General features: G+C 44.8%; 1 protein-coding gene across 6 annotated transcripts in view; it reads right to left on the bottom strand.

Moving 5' to 3' along the window:
- The window catches only part of lef1 (lymphoid enhancer-binding factor 1), a 42,197-nt gene that overhangs the window by 10,411 nt on the left and 5,750 nt on the right, over positions 1-26,036 (bottom strand). For all 6 annotated transcript variants that reach the window (XM_026171232.1, XM_026171231.1, XM_026171230.1 and 3 more), the window contains exons 4-8: positions 7,410-7,542; positions 4,452-4,542; positions 3,215-3,334; positions 2,274-2,436; positions 1,305-1,412 (exon numbers count right to left, since the gene is read on the bottom strand). In XM_026171232.1, coding sequence (XP_026027017.1) covers positions 1,305-1,412; positions 2,274-2,436; positions 3,215-3,334; positions 4,452-4,542; positions 7,410-7,542 — 615 coding nt within the window. The remainder of the gene's footprint in view (positions 1-1,304; positions 1,413-2,273; positions 2,437-3,214; positions 3,335-4,451; positions 4,543-7,409; positions 7,543-26,036) is intronic.

Raw genomic sequence — 26,036 nt, forward strand, 5'->3', positions numbered from 1 at the left:
AATATGAGCAGCACTTTGGTTTCCTGCTGCAAAGTCTGCTAATCCACTTATTCATGAGCTAATCTGCCTTCTACTGCCGCGGCAGACAGGGAAGAAGAGAAGCTGAGTGAGTGTGGGTGAGAGAAAGGGTGGGGAGAGATAGGAGGGGGTGCACGGCAAAACTATGAATGATACGCGATTTTTCCACGCCAGTGTGTTGCCTATTTTGGGTGTTTCCAGGCACGATGCTCTGTCTGTAATACTGTGATTGTGGGAGCGGTCACAGAATAACTAATTCCAGAAGGATACACCATCTACTTTGCACTACCCATTATCGTTACCTTCGTCGTGTGCCACATAGAAAGCCATTCCTCTAACCCCCTTCTAAACATCGAAACTACTGAGAAAACAGGAAATTCAACAGGATCCGGCCCAAATGTCACCAATGCAGTGATGATGCGCATCTTTAACTCTGCTGTGCTTCACTGGGAGCAGAGCTATGAACAATCCCCCGCCCCACACACACACACCCCACCTCAGCGAGGCATTTTGGCAGTGGAGCCATGGAGGCAGAAGGAGGAGGGATGCTGTCGGTGTCCGAGGGGAGGCAGATAAACACCACAAAGCACTTTGGTGGTGGAGTGAATGTGAGTGCTGGAGCCACACTTTTAAATAAAGGCTGGTGCTCTCTCTCTCTCCCAAACACACACACTCACAAAGATTCATACACATCACACGTCACTCAATAACACATTTAGACTCTCATCCAGCAGCACGTAAGTACACATAAATGCTGTAACAATAAACACAGGCTTCATCCTAAAAATCCAGCTGAACCGCCCAGATTCACAAACAAAAAAACAAAACAAACAAAAAAACGGGCAGCTGGGGGAGCAGAGGTTGCTACTGCTGAACGCCGCATGTATAATCCAGCCTCCTCGACTCAGTCTAACAGTTGCTTTCTACATCCGAAGCCGATATGGAACATCAAAGAGCGCCGTAACCATTACCAGGCAATTTTCACTCACAATGGCAATAATAGTGTCCGTGGTACTGCAATCCATTTTAGTGTGGATGGCACTATAACAGTGAATCACAGTGTTATGAATTACACATTAGGCTGAAACAAAGGGTCTACAAATGGACCCCATTAGCATGGAGGAGGACTGGTGCAAATTAGTGTGTTGGTGTGTGTGTGTGTCATTCCTGTGTGGCATTTTAAGAGCAAGTCATGCAACGCTGACATAAAGAAACATGAATCAACACAAACACATTCGCACATGCACGCACACGCACCTCTGTCAGTCTGTTCTGTTGATACTCACATAGTTGTCTCGAGCGGACCAGCCTGGGTAGAGCTGCATGTGGAGCTGCCGTTCCTTGCGGGCTAACTCGTAATACTTAGCTTGCTCTTCTCGAGATAAAGCATGCCACTGTTTCAGTACAAAGGAGATTAAGGGGGAGGAAAAAAAATAGCATACAGTCAATTACTGGCATGCACTTGCATGTTCTCTGCGTAGAGGCGTGCACTGGTGTTTTGGTATAGAAGGGGGAAAAAACTTTTCAACTTCCACATGTGTATAAAAGGAAAAAAAAGCGGGGGGGATGAAAGACACAAAGAAGAAGGGGGGGGGGGGGGGGGGGGACATGATGAAGAGATTAACATGCGCAAGAGTGAGAGAAAGAGAGAAAAAAGTAGGGGAGAGGGGGGTGGAGACAAGAAGGGGGGGGGGGGGGGGACTTTGATTTCTTATGAAAACACTGCTTCCAATTTAGCAGTGCTTTTTATTCAAACTATGTCAGCAAGCAATTACCCTACGCAGGCCACAAACTAGGCTTTGCTGTGGCTGGCTGCCTCAACCGCCAGGCCTATTCGTTAAGGCTTTTAACATGGCTCTGTGGTTCCATTCTTTTCCCAATCCTCAAAAGGAACAAATTTTGTCATTTCCAACCGTGCCATTATACAGGCATATTTTATTAAAGCCAATCTGATTAAATGTCAGTTAGACAGGCAGCCCATGTCTGTGCTGTTGAAAGACAGAGAGAGGTGGGTGTGGGGCTTTAGGGGGAAAGTGGAAGTAATTGGCTTGAGTATCATCAGGGCAATAATCACAACCAGTTTATAAAGACTGCTAATAAAGGGGAGAAATCATTGCACTTTTTCAGCTAATCGAGCAGCCTCCTCAGAGAACATGACATAAACTATGATCTCACCGCGATTCAGCAAAGATAAACTCGGGGGAAAAAAAGAAAGAAAGCTAGAGATCGGCGTATAGGTATACTGCGCGACCCACCCTTCGTCCCAGGATCTGATTGATGGCGGCGCTCTCCTTCAGCGTGCACTCGGCAACCACGTTCGCACGCATCTCTTTCATGTAGAGCATGAAGGCGTTTAGCGGCTTTTTGATGTGCGGTCTTTTGGGCTCCTGCTCCTTTCTCTGTTCGTGCTGCGGCTTCCTGTAGAGAAACGGAATACGACAACAAAGTGGAGGAGGTGAGAAAGAGAAAACACTAAAAAAGTTAGAAAATAAGCAAAATAAATTCAAGTCCAAAGCAACGGGAGAAGGAAATTATGTTGCCGCCGTGGCGACAAAAGCAGCCAGGGTCTGGCTGCACTCAACCAATGGCGAGGCAGCGTGAGAGGGGCTGCCACGCCATGGGCCCCGGCCTCTTTAATCATGTGCAGTTGTATAGTTGCAGCCCTTCATGCAGAGAGATTACTTCACCAGTAATGGCAACCAAACTTTCTTGTCCGCAGCACACTGGTGAATACTTAAAACCAAATGCTCTCGCGCTAAAAGAAAACACTGCTCGACTTACTTTCTAACAACCTTTTTGATACCAGTACAGTCTTGGTAGGAGGATGTCCATGAATAATGGAAATATCAGTGATAACCACTTCAGGGCTCTTACAGCACTTCCCACTGCACACGCTGGGGATGTGAATTCTTAGCACTAATCTAGGACCTGTATCTGTTGTCAGCTAAGAGTGTTGTGATCCCAGAGGCCAAATGAAGCATAGGCCTGTTATCAGCAGAGCGTGGGCCCTCGCCATTTATCTGCTCACATCAAGAGAAAGAGAACAAGGCATTGGGAGAGGGTTTGCTGAGCATCGCCCTCCTGTAGCGAGTGGAGGAGAACACAAATACCTGGAAGTTTGTTGTGTCAAAAAATGCTGATAGAGGAGTGACAGCACAAGCTTTAAGGTAATATTTTTTGTGTTTGCAGGACTCACATGTGCATGATGTCACCGTCATGAGGCGGCTCCTGTTTGACCTGTGGGTTGACAATGGCCGGGTGAGGGATTCCTGTGGCGTGAGGACCTGGGGGACCTGGCACCATGTGGTGCGGGAACCTGCAATAACAGGACATTTTGATTATTAAAGACTAAGAAGAGGATCAGAGGAGTGGAAAATATCTTCCAAATGGCATTAAAGTGAGAAAAAAAGACTGGGAACTGTTTTATATGACTTTAGAAATTGTCACACACGCCATACGCATGACTGCATATGGCGTGTGTGACAATTGCATGACTATAGCCAATGATTGGTTACGCCTCAAGAACAAGCGTCTCTTTCACCGTGTTTTTACGCTTGTCACATTTCAGAATTTGTGGTTAGATCTCACTTTTTAACTTTTCTATCAATAGTTTATAATATTGTTAGATTTTAACAACATGGTTATAGCTTCTCTTTAATGAATGAATAAAAAAATTAAAGTGAAGTGTCAAACAACATGGTTCTAAAGTGCAAATGCACCACTCCCTCAGTCTAACAGCCTTGTTGCTAGGTATAGACTCTGCCTAGGAAACCAAAAATCAGTGGGTGTAGAAAAACAGGGATTTGTTTTTAAATAAAACAGCCGCCTGTCCTTAGCCTAACTCCTTAAATCAAAAGTGAGTTAGTCAGATTTACAAGGGCATGAGGAGGAAAGGTGGTGGAGACTTCTGGTCATGTGTGATCAAGTGTCCTGCTCGTGGACGTTACATCTGTCTTCACTCAGTGTTTGCCCTAAAGCCAGCAGAGTAAGAGATAGTGAGGAAAGTGAGAGAGATATGTTTGGGGGATAGGGAAAAAAAGCACAGGAAGTAACAAGGATGCAGTGGAACAGGACTAAAGAAAAGCACTTGAAGTAAGTCTCAGAAAGAAAGAAAGAGAGAGAAGCGCTTCCAGAAAGCTTTGATAATGGTTAAGCAGCCATATGGCTATGCAGGGGCACGAATGCGGTGATGTATTTGACATGTGCTGGGCACACAGTCGAGTGGTGTGGCTGTGGCCACAGCAGCGCAGCACAAACCACCGGAGGCGGACCTCCCAGAGGAAGCTGCTGTTCCAGGCCAGTACTTCTCTATTCAGTACACAAAGCCGGTACAGTGTCACTGTCCATAAGATGTAAAAACGCTGCATAGTTTCTGGTCCCTTTTTGCATGAATCAGTCGTGCAGGCTTTTGCTTTAATCTGCCTGTGACTCACCATCCCAGCTGTGATGTGAGCTGCCCCACTCCTCCAGGAGACAAGGAGTAGAAGTTGGGCATGTCTGGTCCGGGGTGATGCCTGGGCATTCCTGGTCAAAGAAAAGAAGAAAAAAAAAGCAACACACAACTATTAGATAGGCAGAATGCAGATAAGGAGGAAACAGCGCAAGCAGCAGGTTAGCAAAAAAAAAAAAAAGAAAGAAAAAAAAATCCCTTACAGACATATTTTAGCGATTATTCAAGAAGTGTGTGTGTGTGTGTGTGTGTGTGTGTGTGTGTGTGTGTGTGTGTGTGTGTGTGTGTGTGTGTATAAAGTTGGGATTATCATCGGGTTTGCATATTCCTCAGTCATACATTCTGGTTAAAGTCATGAACTGCCAGTTTCGGAACAGGGCACACACCGGGGCATCAGCATGGCTTCTTGACCTCACATTATCAACCCGTGAAAGGGGCGGATAATATTTTCCCCGCTTAAGCTCGACTCCTTCCAGTGTGTTTCAGCATCTTTAAGCTGGATAATTGAGGCTTCATCTTTATGACAGAGGCTGTGGCTCTCCCTGTAGACACAGGATTGACACAGACTAGCTGTCTGTGGATCTCCAGGACTAAGCTCCTCTATCTCCAGCTCGCCTGCTCTTGTTGGGCTTCAAGGTCAAGGGGTATCTTTCTGTGAGAAGACTTAGTGAGAAATGGGCTGCGGGGCGACGAACGTTTAACATCTGTAAGGTCTCATGGTTTTTTGTCTTAACACACATTTTTCCCCCCTTCTTATTTCACAGTTGTGCAAGTAACAATAAAAGTCGGAAGATATCAGCAAATACTGTTTATACACAGGCAACTGGAATGTGCCTACATGTGTGCTCACGCAGACACACACACAAAGAAAAGAGGGCAAATGCCTCCAGATTAACACCATTTTCTAATCCCTGCTGGAGCCAGCCTTTTCTCCCTGCCTCTATCTTTTCTCTTCCTCCTTCTCTCTCTCTCCAGGCTGGGGTCTGAAGGGGGCCTCCCTCCTCAGAGAGGCTGGCCGAGTGGGAGGCTTATATCTCCAAAGCCAGTGTAGCAACGCTGGATTCATAGCACGGATAGCGCTACTCCCCTGCCTACTAATCCACCACCTAACACTCCTTTAGGGCTCTCCTGAGGGCAGAAGAGAAGCAGGCGATGGCTGAAGCAGCAGGGGAAGAAGAGAGCGCCCCGGCGTGTTAACCTTGTCACTCACACCCCTAAGGTGCCTAATTACTCACTCCCCCCTTTTCAGTTCCCGTTGACATCCCGACAAAGCTTCACGCTCCTGTTTCCACTCTGAACATGTGACACCGATGTGACTGTCACCATAAAAAAACAAACAAACAAACAAACAAACAAAAAAGAGGATTAAAAAAAGTATTCACTAATCAAATTCATGCTATATGTCTTTACCCCCCCACCCCACCCCAGACAAACCTCCCACTACCCTCCCCTCCGCTCGACCTTCCATCCCTCATTGCAGGCCTTGTGCATATTAGGGCTCATAATGAGAAAATCCATGATTGTTTTTCATAATTAACGAGCAGATCAAAGTCTGAGCCCACTAAGGAGTGCAGAGCGGCAAATGGTCGATATGTGTGAGAGAGAGAGGAAGAGACAGAGAGAGAGAGGAAGAAAAAAAGAGAATAAGAGAGATTTCGTTTTAAGCATTTTGGCTTAGCTCTTCTGATATCCACACACATGAATATGCCTAGGGAAATCATTTGCTGCTAATTCTGCAACCAGATCGCTTGGACATGGATTTCTGTTGGGCTGCGGGTGCAAAAAGATCAAATAGCACGAAAAAAAAAAAAGAAGGAGAAGAAGGACCTCCAGGGCTCCTTTCAGCTCTTGATTGTCAGAGACCCAACGTGAACAGTGAAACGGGTGTGAAGAGTTTTTCCTCAGACTGTACAACGTGACAACACAACTGTTAAATCTTCCGTGCCTTCGTTATTTCCTTCTGCTACCTGTTTATCCTCTCCTGCCTCGACAAAACATGTCAGACGTGTGATTTTTCTGACATATGTGGAGCACTGTTTCGTTAAATGTCCCCGCTCCCTTCATCTCTGCTACTCTGTGTACTCCTGTGCTCATTTCCACATTGTTATTTATAGCTGGTCCCTCAGAACCTCCGAGCCTCAACATCATCATCGTCATCATCATCATCGCCCACATCTTGTCTGATCCCTCCTCCTCTTTTTTTTTCCAACTGCCAGCCGCAGGAGAAGAAAGCAGAGAAAAGAGACAAGGTGTGGGACAAAACTGCGGATGGGCCACGTCTTTTTTTGTTTCCTTTCTTCCTTGCGTTAGCGAGAAGCTGCCAAAGTCTCCAGCTGTGCAGGGCTGAGGAGCTCGCTCCCAAACGGCTCAGGAGCTCCTCCGCAGCTGTCAGAGCTGCAGCTTGATGTTATAACTGAGAGGCAAAGAGTGCAGAGGGAGAGGGCAGCAGAGCTCAGCGTGCCATCCCACAGGCTGCTTCAAATGAGCTCACACTTTGAGAAGATAGGAAGGATGACTGTACTGCGACACTTTTTCCCCCCTCTCTCTCCTGATTCCCGTCTATCCAGACATTTATGCAAAAAAAACCTAAATGCAGTCAGGGTTCATCGATGCCTCCATATCAAGCTGCCATGTAAGCGAATACGGTGCAAAAATCCATTTCAATGTCACATTTTATTGCATTAAGAAGTACTGGTGACCTATAATGTGTCTGTGACGACTTTCTTTATTGTATCCTTCTACAGTTTTCACTCTTTCAGTCAGTAAAAACTTGCTGACAACAAAGTGTTCAGTGCCACAGCAAACCCCGTTTTTTGTGTTCCCTTTTACATAGATATATATAAAGAAACGACCCCTTTTAGTTCCACACAGTGTGATAAAAGGATTTCAAATGTGGGATAAGAACAGCAAATACTGCTGTGGCATTTCTTTAGTGTCTTACCTTGTTTGTTGTTGGCATCCTGGGGGTGATGGCCAGAATGGGACACTGGAGCGAAGTGTTCGTCACTGTACGTGATCAGGGGGGTGAGCGGGTGGACTGCATGAGACGGCTGCACCACGGGGACTTTGTTGGACTGTGGAGAAAAATGCAAGAAGATTTACTTTTTTATTTTTTAAATGCTGTGAAAAGCTGATGCCTTTTGTGTTATTCCATCTGAAAAAGGGGCCCTGATCCCTCACACATGATTCATAGAGTACAGGTGGTCTTGCTCTGCAGCAGCACAATGCCTTCTTGACTTTCATTGTATGGTCAAGAAGTTACTATACATATATATTTTTAAAAAACATTTCTTGAATTTCTTCTCTCTTTACTAGGCTGGGCACAGCAGTTCAAAACTTTGTTTAGCCTAGGTCAGCAGGTTTGAAAATCCCCACATCCCCCGAAGGAGGGAAAAAAAAGAAGAAGAAACAAGTCAAAAGAGGTGCGCGAGCATGTCTGAGACAGAAAAGGGGAGAAAGATGCAAACAGAGGTGGAGCGAATAGAAGCGGGCAAGCGATAGAGCAAAGGGAAGGGAGAGAAAAGAGAGACTTGCAGGGTAGAGTCAGAGCAGAGGTCTTAGGCGGGAGATCAAAGGCAGTCATTAGCTGGTGAATAAGGGGAGTTCATTACAGACCAAGAGCCGGGGGAAGAAGAGATGAGGGATGGAGGAGGAGGAGAAAGGTGGGTGGGGTGGGGGTTCTGGCTATGGGGAGAGAGCGTGAGTGAGACAGATGTCTGCAGCGGTACTTAATGCAGGGGTAATCACGTCAACAGTGGCCTGGCCACAGACCCCTCATCCCAGGCTGACTCAGAGAGACGTAGAGCGAGAGAAAGAGAGAGAGCTTCCTCTGGAAAACTAAAATAGATCGAACCAGGCCCGAAAAACCCCCAACCCCCAGCCAACAGTGCTTACATGCTTCAGCTGCACTGAACACATGGTAATGCTTAGCCATGCTAAATCTACTATTTACAGTCTGAGCCCAGAGCTGAGCTGAAGTCAAAATATCACCTCCACAGGATATATGGCTAATCGGGAGAGACGGCGGTGCACCGATGGGTGAGACGCCACTTACATCGGGCGGCTGCCAATGAGCTCTCCCGAGTTTTTAGGAAACTCTAATCGATTTTATTCCCAGAAACAGTCACATGATTAGCAGCGTTGTTAAAGATACCCATCTAAATTTAGGATAAGAATCAAATTATGACAGGATGATAATAATAAATGGACTGTTCTTTATTAGCCCTCGCTTTGTTGTCTATGACATGTGTGCCAAGGTGACATTCCTGCAGTGCTAAGTGGTGACTGGTGCCCCGCCTCACCCACTTACGCACACACAGAAAAACTCCTCGGACACAGGGGTGGCTGGAATGTCTGAGTTTTTCTGAACCTCTCGCAGACTGGCACCAGCTTCAACTTAAGAACCCCCTCCGTCCTCCCCCCATCTCACCACCTTCTGGGAATGTCCTCAAAGAGCAGTACGTGTGGTATGTGTGTGCACGTGTCCAGCTGCATGAACCATCATTCTCATCAGGGTCCCAAATCATGCCGGGAATCTCATCTCCTCAGGCCAATTCAGTTCCCGGTTTGGAGACGGGGTGTTACGGCACCATAAAGCACAGGTTGCACTGCACATGTGGTAAAGTTTGTTCTCACACAAGAGAAGCCCTGCCTGAAAACTAAGCCAAGGATGTAGAGGTGTAATTTTCTCACACCAGCCCAGGTGTGTTGCATTCCCTGGTCAACAAAGAGCCAAAGGTTAGTGTCCAGCCTCATCTTTAAGAAGGTTAGGCTTATTAGCAAGGCTGCTAAGCCTAAAAAGAGGGGACTAACTAGGCCTACAGTGGCTGAGACATGCCTCCACCAGGGGCTAAATGACAGCATTCTCACACATATTATTTTACGCCTCTCCACTCCCATTTGTTACGGTGTGGAATGAGATAAGAACCTGGAATGCTATCGTTAAAACCTGCTATGCTCCCCAATATTGAAAGAAAAGCCAGCTGGAAACAAAAAAAAAGTTCTCATGTTTGTGTGTACACATAGAACTACAATAAAAACAAACAAACATTTAAAACAATATTTTAAAGCAGGGCGACTAACTTCTTAGCACCTAAGAAAGCTTGAGTTTTACTGCCACAGTGGAGAAGCCCTCTTTTGTGCTCTTCCCAGTTACAGCTGTCAAATCCCATTTTTCTCAACTTCTTAATAAACTGCTTCCATTGTGGGGAAGAAAAAAAGATCCACCAGGGAAAAACCTGCAGGCCTTTGTGACCAATAGCAAATTTATGCCCGTTTAGGGTGGACACTTACGCAAATTGCATGGCCTAACTGTAGTTTACTTTAGAAAAGGAAAGGAAATAAATTGTCCGTCAGGCTTCCAACAGCTTCATTATACTCTAGATATACATAAAATTTGATTGTGCAAACCGTATCAGGGTCAAGCCAAATCCTGGTTTAGATGGTTTTTTATTTGATTACATGCAAAGAGGTATTGCTGGGGCAACATTTTACCACCATAAATTAAAAAAGAAAAAAGAAAAAACAACATTAAAAACTGACACCAGTAACAATTTACTGAAAAAAGGAGCTGGAGACACCCAACTCCTGACAACAGCCATGAGGGTCATGCCATGTCCTAATCTGATTCCTTCTCATACCCTACATACCCAGCCCTACTGGCTGCAGCAGTAGCGACACTGTTGCAATGGGGGCATCCATATTGGAGGTCCCTTTTATTGTACAGGAGAAATAATAGGCTTAAGATCTTTCTATTCATATTTTTCAGGCAGAGTGAAAGAAGAGAGGCGGCGAGGATTGAAAAGAAAAACGTTCCATTTGGAATTTCATATCCAGGCTTGGCCGGCCCTTTAAAAAAAAAAAAAAAAAACCCTTCAGATGTGGTTTTAAGAGAAATTCATTGTGCGGAACTGGAGCTGGCAGGAAGCCCTCCATGGAGGAGACACTCCAGTGTGTTTCAGCAAGGGGAGCCATCTGAAATTGGGGGTGGGGAAGAAAAAATGGGACGTTTCACTTTTGTTTTGTTTTTGTTGGGGTTGTTTTTTTTGTCCCCAACCCTCCTGCCTTGATTTTTCTGACGACACGCCGACGTCTGTGATCTTGTATTCTGTCATATTCCACCAACATCGTGTCACGGTCGGTAAAACAAGAATTTGCACATTTATACATGTGTCTACGTGGTGTACGGAACAGCCATCCCTGCAATATTGCCTTTTTAAAGCATCTCTCTCCCCTCACAGCACAGCTTTTGTACTCCACTCAATTATACCACTTCTGCAGAGTGGAGTGGAAAAAAGGGAAAGCGGGAATTTTATAATAATCACTTCCCACTTCTGTAATTTATATGCAATGAGGACTCTCTGCGCCTGCAGCTACAATCAAGTGTGTAGAAACCGTGTGAGGTGTTTCACAAACAGCTGGGGAGATGTCAGCTCAAACGGCGGCTATGGATTCTCATGCTGCTAAGTCTATTCGCTGAGAAGCCCTCCTCACCACAAAACCCAACCTCACCTCGCAGGATTTTCTGCACTCTGGAGGGAAAGGGTTTACAGGTGAGGGCCGAGGATGTGAATGAAACAAAGAGAGAAAAATGCAACATGGACTGGCCTGTAATTATAAGACCCATCAACAAAGATTTGCAGGAAAATCTTCACTTAAAAAGTTTTTAAAAGAAGAACATATGATTCTCAGCATAAGTGAATCACAGGTCCTCCACACCCTCCTTTGACTGTTTAAGTACATCTTTAGCTACTGTTTCCATTGATAATGGGCTCAAAGAAGAAGACGAGATTACAGACACAAAGGCTCTGTAAATGTCAGTAGTTGGGAGTATGAAGCGAGGGTGTGTCCACTACTGAAATCCTACAGAGTCGCCCTCATAACCAGGTGTTCACTCTCAGGTGTGTTTGTGCGCAAGCTGTGCAACCTTTACCCAACAAAAGTGAGCAAACATTCTCCTGTAGTAGCTTTACAGCATGGGAATGAAAAGGCACTGTACCTCCCCCTTGTACCAAAAAAAGGAAAGAAAAAAAAAAATCAGCAGAGACCAACCTGAGGAAGCTTAAGTAAATAACCAATTACCATTCGCAGAGCAGGTTGAACCCCACCAGCTTTGAGAGGAGCGCTAAAAATGGGATGTTTTATTGGCAGGATGGCCCCTTGGCCAAGGGGCTTAATGTAACGAAACCCAATTAATGGAGAAGAAAGCCGGGCCGGCGGCAAGTGAAGGAGCGCCACGTGCCGAGGGTAATGAGACGAACAAGCGAAGCTAACCACAGGGACAGCAGCAGAGGAGGCTACGAATAATAAGAAAAGCATACCCCAGAGAGAAGTATACATCTGCGATGCCCTCCCAAATGTCTCCTTGCCCTCTCCTCATTATTCCAATCAAAAAATTCAGGTATTCTCTCTTAGCGCTATTGAGGGTTCCTGTAGTTGAAGACATGCAGTGAGACTGAAGGCAGTAGCCAGTTACTAAAAATAAAGAGGAGGTATATAAAGAGCAACCCAAACTTGCAGCTGAGTGGAGTTTAGTGCAAAAATAGCCACGCTCCATATGTTCAATTTCATGGCTTTAGTGGCCAAGCTTCAGCGTAAATTATCAGGCAAGGAAACTTGTCATGCTGCCCTCTAAATACCGACACTGCACCCACAGACATGACAGCTATAGCTGATGTCAAACACTTTAAGTAACCCCACCTACACACACACACACACACACACACACACACACACACGCGCACACACACGCGCGCCCGTGCGCACACATGCACCAACGACGTGCGTTAAAATATTTCAAGCTACATGAAGGTTGTGTTAACCACACATTTAATAACTTAAATACACAAACGCTGCACGTGAACACAAAAGAGCTGTTAACAGCCAAGTGTCTCTTTCCTCACCGCGTCAGAATAGGACGAGATGGATTACCCATCATCCCTCAGCTGGCATGAAGAGCGTGCGCTCCGAGCAAACCAATCGCGGCTGGCTCTCGCGCTGACATTCTCAACGAGCAAAGATGATAATTTGTGTGAAATGTGCCTGCCTTACATGAAAAGACTTTATCCGCTTTTTAAAGTGTTCAACTCTTAATTTCTATATGTCGCGGTGCCATTTAAAAAACAAAAACAAAAAAAACCAAAACAGAGTGGAAAAGGAACAGAACATTAGAAACGATCCAGGTGCCATTTTCCTCCTTACACGTTAAGCCACAAAAGGTAGAAGGAGGGAAGTGATGTGACAACAGGGAATCTGTTTTTAAAGAGCTCTGGCTCTAAAAAGGTGCACACAGGAGGTGAAGAGGGTTTGAATAGGGCCATGTAATCTATTCCATGTTGTGAAACTATGTTTTACTAAATAAGTGTTACGGTACCTGTAGTCCAAATTCCTTCCTGTAACTGAAGCAAAATCAGGGTTTTGTTTTATAGGGTTTTAACAGATAAATAAAGAATGAGACTCTTTGTATTGCATTTTTTCTCTGAACAACAACAAGCAATGTGCTAAAACCTTTTCAGACATGACATATGTAACATCAATCATGTTCTTCACAGGTTCATTCAGACGTGACTGCGATGCAAGATATTCCAGAATAGGTATCAAGCCTTGGGTAAGTACATCACGCAGCTTGTAGTCGATGAGGTCAGAGCTGTATTGCTACAACAATGGCAGGCAAATGACGAAAGCGTTCTCTTATTTATGCTGTGTAGAGCAATCTTTTATTTAAAGAAGCTCACAAAGGCACAAAGCCACTACCCACTACTGTGACTTCTGTCATATTTAAAGCGATACATCAGGTGTGTGTAGATCTGATCTGGTCAGATTGCTGTGGTGAAAGAAGAATAAAAAAAGCACACTGAGACATGTCATGCTTGAGATGAGAGGTAAAGATGGCAACTCTGTTTAAGACTATCAGCCCGAATTCCCACAGGGAACAAATTTGAACTATGAAGGCCTCAGTTACACCTCTACCTCTTGGAACCCATTTAATGCAACAAGATAGCATTGGGTGTACTCGATAAAGTATAACGTCCATATTCGCTTGATTACCAACTGGTATGTGTTTTTAACAAATATTGGACAACAATGGAAAAATGAAGCGCAGAGGAACAGCTTATATAGACCATTGTTAGTAGCAGGCATCGACTGTCCAGGGACCACAATCAGCCAATGTGATATATGTCTGATTACGAACTGGCTCTCACCATGTATGCAGAACACACACACAGTGGTATCGGCACAGCTCACTCACAGGCACGTGCCATGCGCAGTCACATGTCGTAAGCGAGTGGATATGGTCATTTGAGAGTTTTTCAGTGTGAGTGAAAAGGACCGTGAAAACGTATGTAACAGCAAACTTAAACATTTAACTCACCCTCACTCATTTAAGATTGACATTTTCAAGAAGCTAACAGAGGGAAAGCGGCTAAAGCTAAAGCTATCCAGAGCTCAGAGCCTCGGTATGAGCAACAGATCAAAGCAAATAAAGGAGAAAAAAAACTGCAGACAGTAAAAAGTAAAAAAAAGAAAAGAAAAAAAGAAACGAAAACAAATGTAACAACAAACCTAAACACTAAACTCACACAGAATATCAACTCAAAGGGTTGATATCCTGTTCAGACTTATTTGGTGATCCTGGAAAACAATTTCAGTAACATTTCTTTTGTTATACAAATCTCTTGCACCTGCTTTTATTTAAGGTAAAATATGATAGGTAAAGGTGAGCATACAGCAACACATTTTCTTTATCTGTAACTCCTTCCTGCAACATAGCACCTTATTTTTAGTTGTTTAAATGAGAAAAGATCCTGCAATTTACTGCAGCTTTGAGTAAAGTTTAATCATTTATTTGACTATAAAGAAGAAAAGTAGATTTTTGTTTGGCTATGCTGTTAATTATAGTTCTTAGAGAGAAAGCTGGTACGCAAGGCGTCACTTAAAAAATAAAAAATAAATATGTATTTGCTGAGAAATTGGAATCAATGCATCTCTAGATAGTAGTAGCAGGCTGTAGATTTTTGAACACATTTACTGATGCAGAGGAAAAACTATATATAAGTCACCACACTCATCCTATAGATAATTTAAGTAGTCATTTGAATTTTTACATAAGATGCTCCTGTGTCAAGCCAAAGCTCTCAGTGTGTTCATATGATGCACTGTGTGGAAGCTGAGCAGAGATCGGCTTCTCCATTCTTCTGTGCCTCTGTGTGTGTGGTGGTGGTGCGGTGTGGTGGTGGTGGGGGGTTGGGCTGCTGCTCTGGCAGAGCCCTGGGCGAACTGCAGGATGTTCACCTTGCGGCGGGGCACAGGGCTCATTATCACAGCGGGACCTGGTCACATCAAAGGACTAAGGAAAGGGCAAACATTCTGCTGAAGTGCCACTGTCAGCAGGCCTGCAAGCGCACTTGCAAACACATACACAAAAAGACAGCCCGCACACACACTCGAGCACACACTAGGCATCTATCCCCTCACAAAGAACATGGCAGCTTTTCTAAAACCATCACTTGCTTCGAAACTCTAGAGATGCGCTACCTTAAAATCCAATCAGCTAGTATAGCAATGGATTTGTGTAATGAATGTGGAGAAAAAAAAGTGTTGATGATGCATCTACCTGATCAGCTGTGCACTTAAAAACCACACATGGTGAACGAAGATCTTGGAGCCCTGTGTTTGAATACAACAAAAATGTTTGGAGTCCTCCCCCCACACCCCTCTGAATCAATCAGCATCCCTCCCTCTGCAACTATTTATAGAAACCCCACTGCTGCATTAACACACTGCATGATTTATCATTAGAAACAGGCTCTGGTCTGCTGAGTAGCTACATTCATGCCAGGCAATGCGTTGGTGCCAACATCCACATTCAACAACAACACTCGAAGGCCCCAAGACATGTACACAAATAAAATCGCAGCACAAGCTAACTCTGTGCGGCTAGTGGGCTAAAACCTTAGCCTCCGTACAATACGACAGTAGGCGAGAAAGGGAGGAGAGAAAACGAGGTGCAGAATGGGAGGAAAAGTGCTGATGAGTTGCCTTATGCAGGAGGCTTCATAGATCCGTTGAACAAGAGCGGATTTGCCTGCTACACCTAGATAGTGTTTCCCCCCCTCAGCTTTCGCCCAGGTATTCTGGGCATGAATGGCTGTCAGTTTGGATTTGGGAGCTCAGCGTTGAGGGGGGAAAATAGAGTCTGGTGGGGGTCTTTGTGTGTATCTACTTGTGGAGACGGGCGCGAGAGACAGTGCTCTTCTCGCTAAGCCCCAGCTAGCAGAGAAGAGCACAGGAAGGAGCGGCGATGCAGGATTTCACATTGCAGACAGGAGGAGGTTAACATTAGCCTTGCGAACTAGCCAAAGAGAGATGGGCGAAGTCAGGCGGTGGCCGGGCGTAGAGGCGCTGCTGTGTTTTTGCTGGGAAGGTTTTCAGTGGCACACACACCAGGAAAAATGTGGATGGGGAGGCGATTTGAATGTGAGCTGCTTCTGCCTGAGCTGAACAGAGTACTGACCTAGTTTTCCTTCTGTATTTCACTCAGACTGATGCACACCCACCCACATGGTGCGTAAGAAAAGAAAGAATAAAAATATTGATGGCTTAGTGAGTAACACTGATGACTTAATGGAACAAAGAAGAAAATTAACAGGAAAAAAGAGGTATGGATTCAGTTTCTAGTAAGAGGGTTCAGTGAGGTTATGTAATCTTTAAAGAGCAGACCACAAGAAACCCTTTTTGCCTCGGGTGCCACGACACCTGTGATCAGGCATCGATTTGAACTTCTGACCCCGCCACCACATCATCATCACTACCTTTTTCACCTTAGTGCACCTTTGCTCTTGAAGACGTGCGCGATCCAACTATTTCCCATCCTGTTTTTCATTATGTCACAACCTGTGCGATCTTGTGGAACAGGGTATAAGGGGTTCGTGCCGCAGAGCTAGGGGGAGCATTCACGGCTGTGGATCCCATTGCAAACCTTTCCTCTCATTCGCATTATGGGCCGTGCAACAATACCAGCAGCCCACTGTTTGGGTGTGATTCCACGTTTTAAGGGATTAACTGGTAAAGACTACCAAAAACTGCCTTTCAGGGTGGAATTAGTCATTAATCAAAACCACACATTTTAGGGTTTTTTTTCCTCCAAGCTGGGTGCACACGCCCCTGCTAAGATCTGAATGGCAAGCACAAAGCTATTCAAATCTGATCCCCTCCGAACAAATGGCTTTTCTCCATCCCCACAGAAGCCGGGAACACTTAAAGAACCTCTCCAAGGATCTGAACGGTCACAAGAAAACTCCACCCCATCAATTAGCTTTGTGGCAGGGTTTAGTGGCTTTAATACAAACAAAACAATGACCATGTACAACATGGCAATGGACAACGTCTGCTTATCCCTTGATATGCCTAAAGAAATGGTAATAGGGAATTTCTGAGGCACAAAAGGGACTTCTTAGGCTCAGGGCATATGGTTACAGCGACATAGAGCATGCTCGTGCACCTGATGCCTCAAATCTGGATGATTAGTCATATAATGAGCACAACAAGGTTGTAATTCAGCTCTTAGCTGGATTTATTAATACTGGGCTTCTCACATGCTTAATATAATCTCATTTGTCTCATTAGAATGAGCTGCAACTTTGTTTTTATTTGATCAACAAACTATAAAAGATGAATAACTAGCAAGAGTGACTTCATGTTTTCATTTACTTAACAGACAACTTTTGCACTGTAATGGGTTTAAAGAAGAGTCTTTTTATTTGTTTTAGACTGACAAATAAATAAATGAAACTAACCAAAGTGTAGCAAGTGCTAAAAGGTTTCAAACACAGGTAAAAGTGAATTGATGCAATTTAAATAAGCTGTTCTCACTCATCGTTAACAAACAAAGCAATGCAAGGACAAATTTGGATAACTGCTGTTAAACTAACTCAAATAAAAGTCAAATGCCACTTTTCCACTGCACTGTTGCCTCTGCGTGGAAGTGCCACGGCTTACGAAAGGAGTGGAAATGCAGAATTGACGTGCGGGGGTGGGGTGTGCTCTTGTACCCCCACCGAACCCCCCATCCCCATCTTTCATCTTGAGACAGGGGTACAGTGGGGGTGGATTGATTTGATGTTTTGATGCATTGTTTGATGACGGGCAGCTCAAAGTGGAGGATGCCTCTGTGATGTCTGTCCATTGGAGGACATGAAAAGCGTCACCTGGCCCCTGAGCTGAGGGTTATGGCTGATAGTGGATTTAAGGGCTCCCGCCGAGCTGGACGGTGGCTCCGTTCTTGCCACATAATCCACTCAGCGTGACCTTTTATATTTTTAGAGTCAGTACCACTTCCCCGTCAGCCGGCCTGGTTGAAACGATCGCAGCCATTAGGGTCCTGAACAACTACATTGTGTAACTGTACGTGTAATTTATTTAATGCGCGCATCCCATGAGGAAAATAAGAGCTTTCCATCACTGCCGAGCTGCCGATGATCAAAAGAAATACGGAGCACAAGGCGAGCTCATCAGATGAACAAACACATTCTTGCTAGATATCTTTGTGGGTTTCATCATCCTGCATCAAGTGACTGCTGGGGAAAAAAACAAAGCCTTGTTCTCATCCCTGTGACATCAGCGCTTACAGACAGAGTGCAAAGGAGGATTCAAAGCAAGGGCGATCATATATTTCCAATTAACCGCCCCCACCTCCAAAAAAAGTGAATCTGCAATTTTTCCTTCTGCCCTCCACCCAGCATCTAATTAATGGTTTCTAAAACCTCACAGGTTATTAAGGGAAATAGGAACATCTTAATGCAGGTTAGGCAGTACTAGTCGCAAGGTTGGAACTCGGAGCCCGCCCTAGATTTGACTAAACTAGGAGCAAGCATAATTGGTAGAAATCTCCTCGCTGAGCCAAATGAAAAAGCAGAAAGGCGTAAATTGTTACACCGCTGTGTGTTAAGACACTGAAACTGTTGCAGAGATCAGACGAATTGCAGCAGCAGGAAAAGAACAGCATTCATTGCTTCGCTGTTTTCCTCTGTGACTTGGGGCCACTGAGTTTTTCTCCAGCCATAGTAAATTGGGCGCCTGGGGCAGGAGCCTTGGCCGAGCTTGCATTTCGGCGGAGCTCACTGTGGAGGGCATGAGGGATAGAGATATGGCACTGAAGCGGGGGGTGGTGTAGGGCGGGGGAGGACTCCAAAGCATAGCAGAGGTGACATCACGCACATGTTTTAACACAAAAAGGGACCTGGCTCGTTAGCGCACTAACTAGCGAGCTCCATGGCAATCAGCGCTCCTCATTCTCTCCGTTCCCCTGTGTCCACGTCGTCATAAATACGGCTACATCTGCAAGTGTAATCACTCCATTGTGCTCTGATTTTCTGCTCTGCTGGGCAGCAGCATGGCAGCCTGATTTTCAGCACCCACCCCCCCTACTCGGTCCCCTCCTCTCTCCCCTCAAGTGCCCTCGCCTGTTCCTGGCTACTCCTTTGCCGGTGAGGCCGGTGTGTCTCACAGATTACAGAGCTCTGGTCGCTCAGGTAACAAGAGTCACTAATCTGGCTGGGGTTGAATTACACATAATTGCCTCGGCACCGTGATTGATTTCAGCCCTGGAAAGGAAAAGACGACCCCCCCCCCCTACCCCCCCGCATCCCCCATCCCCAGCCAAACACCCCCCACCTCCACCACCTCCCTGCCTGCCTGCCTGCCTCTCTCCAGTGCTCACGAGCGGCAGCCAAGACTCTCCATCTAGTAGGAGGCAGGAGGCTTTGAAGAGATCAAAGCCAAGGCCGGGAGCAGTTGCGCGCCCTGGGAATACGGGAGAGAGGCTTTCTGCTCCTCAGCCCTATTTTCTAGCGTCATGTTGGATTGCAGCTGTATTGCATTTCGCCAGTTTTCTTAATGCTCTTGGTTTTGACTTTGACATCAGTGATCCCCCCTCGGTTTCTTCAAAAACAAGGGGGGAGGAGAGAGGGAAAGAAAAAAATAAGAACCTGAACAAGAGACGGGGGGGGGGGGGGGGGGGGGGGGGGGGGGGGGGCAAAGAGGAAAGAAAGGGGGGTAAAGAGATCTACAGACTGATTTTTATTTTCACAACTCCATAATTGGCTAGTTCAAAGGAGATGGGGGGAGACTGTAGCATTTGTTTTCAATTCCACTGCCGATATGAAAGGAGCGACAAACTTTTATGGGTTTCCCAAAAATTAAAGACAGGCTCTTTTTTTCCCCCCTCCTCTGTTTCACAGTCAAAGAGCAGGGTGTTTTTTATGACCAAGACCACACAAAATGAACTGATAGCAAAGCCCTCCTCTTTGTCCTCCCACAGAAAACTCAATAGTTCACGTGTGTGTGTGTGTGTGTGTGTGTGTGTGTGTGTGTGTGTGTGTGTGTGTGTCGTCTGACAGCACTTTAGTGTGCGTCAGAAACAGTTAAGACGAAATGAAAGTGGTTTGATGTCTAGCTCGGAAAACACAAAAGGAGGCACGAAGAAAAAGAGCGCAAGCTATATCCATCTATTCATTTAATAGCTCGGCTAATAAAGCCTGGTGGCAAGAAGGCACCCTTTGTACTGTAACTATGTCGGCCCTATACCAACCTCCTACACTGGGGACCATTAATATTTCAGCGCTGTCAGATACACATTGCATGTGTGAGCCTCTTTAGCACTCACACCCACAGCAGAAAGAAATAATGAGCTTCTGAAAAATATGAAACAGCAAAAAAAAAAAAAAAGGGAGGGGAGAGGAGGGCGAGAGCACGCCCGGGACTGACCAACTTCATACAACAGAGCAGCTATTGATCATAGCTCTGTTTCTTAGCTGGACAAAGTGAGGGCTGTTTGAGCTTCTCTGAAGTCTGGACGCAGCCGGCAGGATTTGTAGCCATGTTTCACTCCTGTGATCCTATTGTTCCCCTTCCTGCAGTTTACTAGTTGGAACACTGTTCGCCTACACCAACTAGACCCTACAAGCTGTCGGGATGAAGTCAATAAAGCTATTCATGTGTGTGTTTTTTAACTCATTTTTTATGGCTATATCAGGCAACAGTGAGGTACTGTGATCAGTTTTTTTAAAGGAACTTCTGCCAAGCTTCAATCAGTGCTTTAAAGACTCAACTTGTGCCGTAGGGTTTTATAAATCGCACTTTTTATGTAACAAACAAGCAGCTCTAAAGTTGGTTTTGGTGACTGATTCGAAAATGTTATTTCATTTCGAGCTCATTCAGGCCGACACTGAGTTCCAAAAACCGTTCCCAGAGAATTCTCCCACTAACCCCTTTTAACTATGCAGTCATAACCAAAAGTGACAACAGTTGCAAAACAACTTGACGAGAAAAAGAAGAAAGAAAGAAAGAAAAAACCTCTTGCACACATGCACACACACTGCCCTCTAGTCTACATTTCTGATCCACCCTTACAGGAAATCCACACCCAGACCATTCAAACAGAACTGGGCATGAGGGACAACCTTGGCGAGGCCCTCCATTGACCCCAGGAGATCAGAGGCAGACTGCTAGTGAAGAGTGAAGCCCTCTGAGCAGGTGCTGAGGGCTTGAGCTGCAGTCTGGCTAAGGAAGCCTGGCTGGTTGGCTCCAGGCGGGACTGCCTGATTGGTTAAGCTTCATCCGATTCAGCGGGACGAACGGGAGCAAAGAAAGTGTCATCTTCTATGAGTGCTTTGCTTTGAGCAAGAACACGTGCCCAAAATAAACATAAACAGGGTGTGTCAAGAGCGTGCCTGCATGTGACGCTCACGACCTTGACGCTCCCAGATTGCCTCTCTTGACACAGACGCCTTTTCAGGGTTCTGAAGAGTTAACAATTTCACCTTTGTCATTGGTGGGCTTTTTCCAAATAGAAACAGAACGAAGTCACATGTTTGCTATTATATCTACTGATCGCTCAGCCCACTCTTTTTTTTCCTTCAAATTAAACAGATGCAGTGCTGATCTTTTCTAGACATTAACAAACGGGGGTTAATGTGAGAAGGCAAATGCCCAGCACAGCCACATGGGTCATTGTACGCTTTCGTAACCCGTCAGCTCCCCAGCACTAAAGCTGTGTGATGTGTGTGATTGTGCGATTGATTGTGCCAGTGTGAGAGTAGTGCAGGTAAACACTGTGTAGTGGTGATCCTGTACCCTGCCTCCTGCGTGCTAGTCAGGCAGCATAAAACATGTTTATTTTGATTGTCAAGGCCTTAAAAAAAAGCAACCCACAGCTTTATTTGAGAATTTAAACAAACAGAAACAGGAGACTTAACAAATCAACCAGCAGGCTGCTGCGTTACCAAGAAATATAAATCATCCAGAAACTTCAACCTTGATTGTCTTCTTTTTGGTTTTCATCTTGAAAAAAAGAAGGCCATATCTCTTGGTACAACAGACGATTGCGCTGCTGCGCTTCATTTAACATGATGAAAACATAGATAAGGTGATTGCAACCACATGGCATCATTAGCGCCGTGCATATGGAACGAATGTGTCAACCACCATCGCCATATGAGCTGAGAACAGGAAGAAACCTTGGCAATTAAATGGCACAGTTTATAAAAACACTATGACACTACGGAGAAAAAAAAAAAGCGCTTTTTCTGTGTGAGGTCCCTGCTGTGGTTCTTGATGTGTTCACACATATTTCACTGCGTGATGGATCTGCACAGCAGATGACATCAATGTCAGCGTGGGTCTGATGCATGCGCTGCCAGATTGGTGCTAAAAAGAAATCTGTCTTCTGACAGTTGTTGTGTTTTCTATACTTTCACACTAAATATGCAACCATGCACAGCATCACACTAAAGCCAGTGTACTGAAAATTAGATGAGCTGACAGTGAGATAATCATATGGAGGTCAGCTGCTTAAAAGGCAAAAATGCAACATTGAGCTCTAGTAAATTTCACAAAGCATGACCAGTCTGTTGTGAGACTTAAAGAAAACTACTCAAGGTGCCATAAGCTGCCAACTAGAACATTATTTGTGGACATGGAAGGCTGCTGGTAAATGTAGTGTTCTCTTTAACAGGGATCTTCCACGGTAGTGCTGAGGGCATGAGCTTAGGACACACATGGCACTGAGGGATACCAGAGCGGTCCTACCAAATCCCGTTAGGTAAGCCTGGGTTAGTGATTCCACGCTGCGAGACACTGGCTAGCAGATCCGTCACGTTCCCACTACATCAAAGGAAAGTGCAGCGCTGCACTCCCTTCGCCCCCTCTTTCTCGCCACGAGGATCTTGCAGTTGAGGGTCCAAAGGGAAAAAGGAGTGAACGGCAATAGAGAGGGAGATCTCTAAACCCCCCCCCTTAACCGCAGCAACAAAACCCAGTGATTCTATCCAGTTCTCTCTTCAAACTGATGCCCAAGACTCACGAGACTGCTCTCACAGTTGGAGATCGCAAACACATCTTGAAACTAAAAGGTGGAAAAACCTGGTACTCTACGTCTGCACTATCAACATGTTAAAACTAAGAGCATGCAGCAGCATTTTTATCTTGTCAAGCACGCATTAATACGTTTATTAAAAAGGGAATATGGCAGAATGCCGTGGGCTCACTGGTTCTAGGGATTTGTTTAAACTTAAAAAAGAAAAAAAGAAAAAGAAAAGAGCGTGTAGAACAGGATTTTTTGCAAATGGGAGGGTGTTTATGTGACAACAGCAGCATGCTTTGAGAAATTTTGGGTCATTTAAAAATATGCGCTGCCCATCACATGCACTGCGATCTTTTTTTAGAAGCTGTCGTTTCTAAATCTCAGCTTTGGTTTGTGAGACTAAAGAAGAACAGATTCAATGATAAGCAAGCGCCGAGTGCGTCGTCTTTCACACATCAAACCTGGCGCGATGACATCCGTGCTGCTTTGAAGATCAGACTTTATATTATGATCATTCTGACCAAAACTGCAAAAAAAAAAAATCTTATTTGTCAAGGTACAGATGCAGACACTGAGCAAATGAAGGTCCTTACTGCTCTTGACAGTCCTTCTAGTTTCTACACAGCAAAGGTTTAAAATAGCACAAATACAAATTATTCCAGGCAGAAAAACACTTTTCGCCTTATCAGATGATTCTGTAAGTGCTCAGGAAGACTGTTCACGGGAGGAAAAAAAAAGAATCCTGATGTGGGCAACAGCAAATAAAAATGTGTGTGAGCTTCTGTCTCCTTAAGTCAAGGCTTCTCAGAGTGGAGACATTGGGTAACTAGTGAGTTGGTTATCCCTAGGCAAAAGGATACAAAAAAATATTGTGCTACAAGTTAAACAGTTGTACTGTAAATTAAAAAAATAAATACATTCAGATCAGGGGTATAAAACAAGCATACTGTGTGATTTACTCCCATCCACATCATCCTTGGGTCAGCAGAAACTGATAAGATTGTATCCTCTAGACTTGCGACATGTCACAAGTCAAGCGTTAGAATGATGAGCGTCTTTAAAAAAGACCTCACATGCAGTATATTCCTTTAAAACATGTCCACTTGTTCATATCAAAGAGTGCACTGAGCTTAAAAAGTCAATAAAAAGCTGTAAATCAGCCAAATTTGTCGACAAAAAAGCTTGCCACCACCCCACTAACCTGGTTTTCTGTATGCCTATAATCACAGCCAAGGTAATGAGCAACAGTCCAATATGGACAAATGTGATAATCGCTTTAAAATACACACTTCAAATTAGACAGCAGTTCCCACTAGCATTTACCAGAAACTCCAGTTTCTGTTGCTTTATGATCACCAAGGTGTAGATTACAGTCCTTACACTTTTACGCATTGAACTGTAAACTGTAAATCTTCAAAAGCTGCAAGTTCACTTAACAAATAAATGACTCCTTAAGTTGGCTAGCTTTGTTTTAAACCCACACGTATGAGGAACTGGCATCATCACACATCAAATTCTAAGCTCTTGTGCAGGAGTCAGCTTATCAAGCTGGAAGTCCTAAAATCTGCTGACAATCAGCAACTCCCAACAGCTCCGTCGTGACTGGACGGCATGTGCAGGAATGTCATGGTCAATGGAAATCAATCTAAACTACTGGGATTGGGGGCGGTGATGGGGCTGGGGATGGAAGAGAATGAAAGAGAGAATGTGCCTTTGATCTCAGTGAAAACCGATCCCAGGCCTGCAGATACTGTGGCTGCGGTGGCCAGCAGCAGAGGCAGCAAGCTGACATCAGTGAGAAAGCCAGAGGACTCATGTTCCGTGAGCCCTCCACCAAGCCTTGGCTCTTTTTATTGGATAAGTGAGAGAAACGTATATAAAATGACTACCGTTTTATTGAAGACAGGGAAGGAGGAAAATTGAAAAAAAAAAAGCAGCCATGGTAAATGAAATGAAAGCGTGGCTTTAGAAGTTTTGGCAGCAAGTATACTGCCTAACTGCCTGGCCTAATTCATCTGCAGTGAAGGGTAATTTCCTCTCACACAGTCAGCTGGTCTCCATACAGACTTCTATGAGTTTTTCTTTTAACTTTGTGCTATACAATAAAATAATAGCTAAAATCTACCAGAAAACAAGCCAAAAAATAGAATTTGGAAGGTAACATACCCCGCTTGTGCACTATGCTGCTTGTAAACTGAAAAAAATCCCCCCAATCCACAATGTCATATACTTTCACCTTCTGCAACTTTGGCAGGGAGGAAGCATTGCAATTTTAACATCATTCTATGATAGAGTTGCGTGTGAATGAAGATCCTTTACACACAGCATGTGGCATCTGCCCCCGACAATCACATCTGCTTCCAAAAACTGATTCTTACAACAACACAGAGCTCACATTTCACAACTTTACCCTGATGAAACCGACTCGCACGCACTGCAAAAGCACAACAACCGAGCGATTCCCGTATAGAGACGCCACACCGTAGACAAGACTGAAGCTGGCTGCAGAGACGTGAGCAGAGCAGGGCCAGACCGGACAGCTGCTCGTGCGCCCTGTGTTTTATGTCTGTCTTGAGGAGAAATTTGCAAACGGGACAGACACAGGAAGCCGCCAGTCAGAGACCTGCAGCTGGCCTGAAATTAATACCGTCACAGGGGCGATATCTGCAACACACGCCACCCCTAACATGGTACTATAGCCCCAGAGACATGATGTTGGCTCCCTCAGTTCTGCTGGGCTAATTAAAGGGTTTACTTGAGTCATGTAGGCATGCATCACTTCAGATTTTAACAAGATGAGAAATAGTGTACATCTCACAGAGACCGTTCACAAAGTATGGCTGGCGTTTGGTTTTCAGTGGTCACGTATAGCTGTCAAGAGGGCGGATATCAGCACAACACAACGGCGAGACAAATATCAAACATCACAAACACTGAAAGAGAATATTTTCGTGGTGTTATCCTGATGATGAAATAAGGTTTATGCCTCTAACGAGAAAGCCGAGAAATCTGATTTTTTTTCCTTAAATCCTCTTAATCGACTCTTGGAAGTATTCTGTGCTGAGCTGAATTTTTTAGCAGGAATTATTTTCTCGCAACTAAATGGTTTGAATTTTATTTTAAAGCCACCAATTAGATCACTCTGTAAAATGATTTACCTGCTGATATCCAACTCTGAGTCAATTTTACCCAAAAGCTTAAAGATGGAAA

This window comes from Astatotilapia calliptera, chromosome 6, assembly GCF_900246225.1.
Source record: "Astatotilapia calliptera chromosome 6, fAstCal1.2, whole genome shotgun sequence".
Lineage (NCBI taxonomy): Eukaryota > Metazoa > Chordata > Actinopteri > Cichliformes > Cichlidae > Astatotilapia > Astatotilapia calliptera.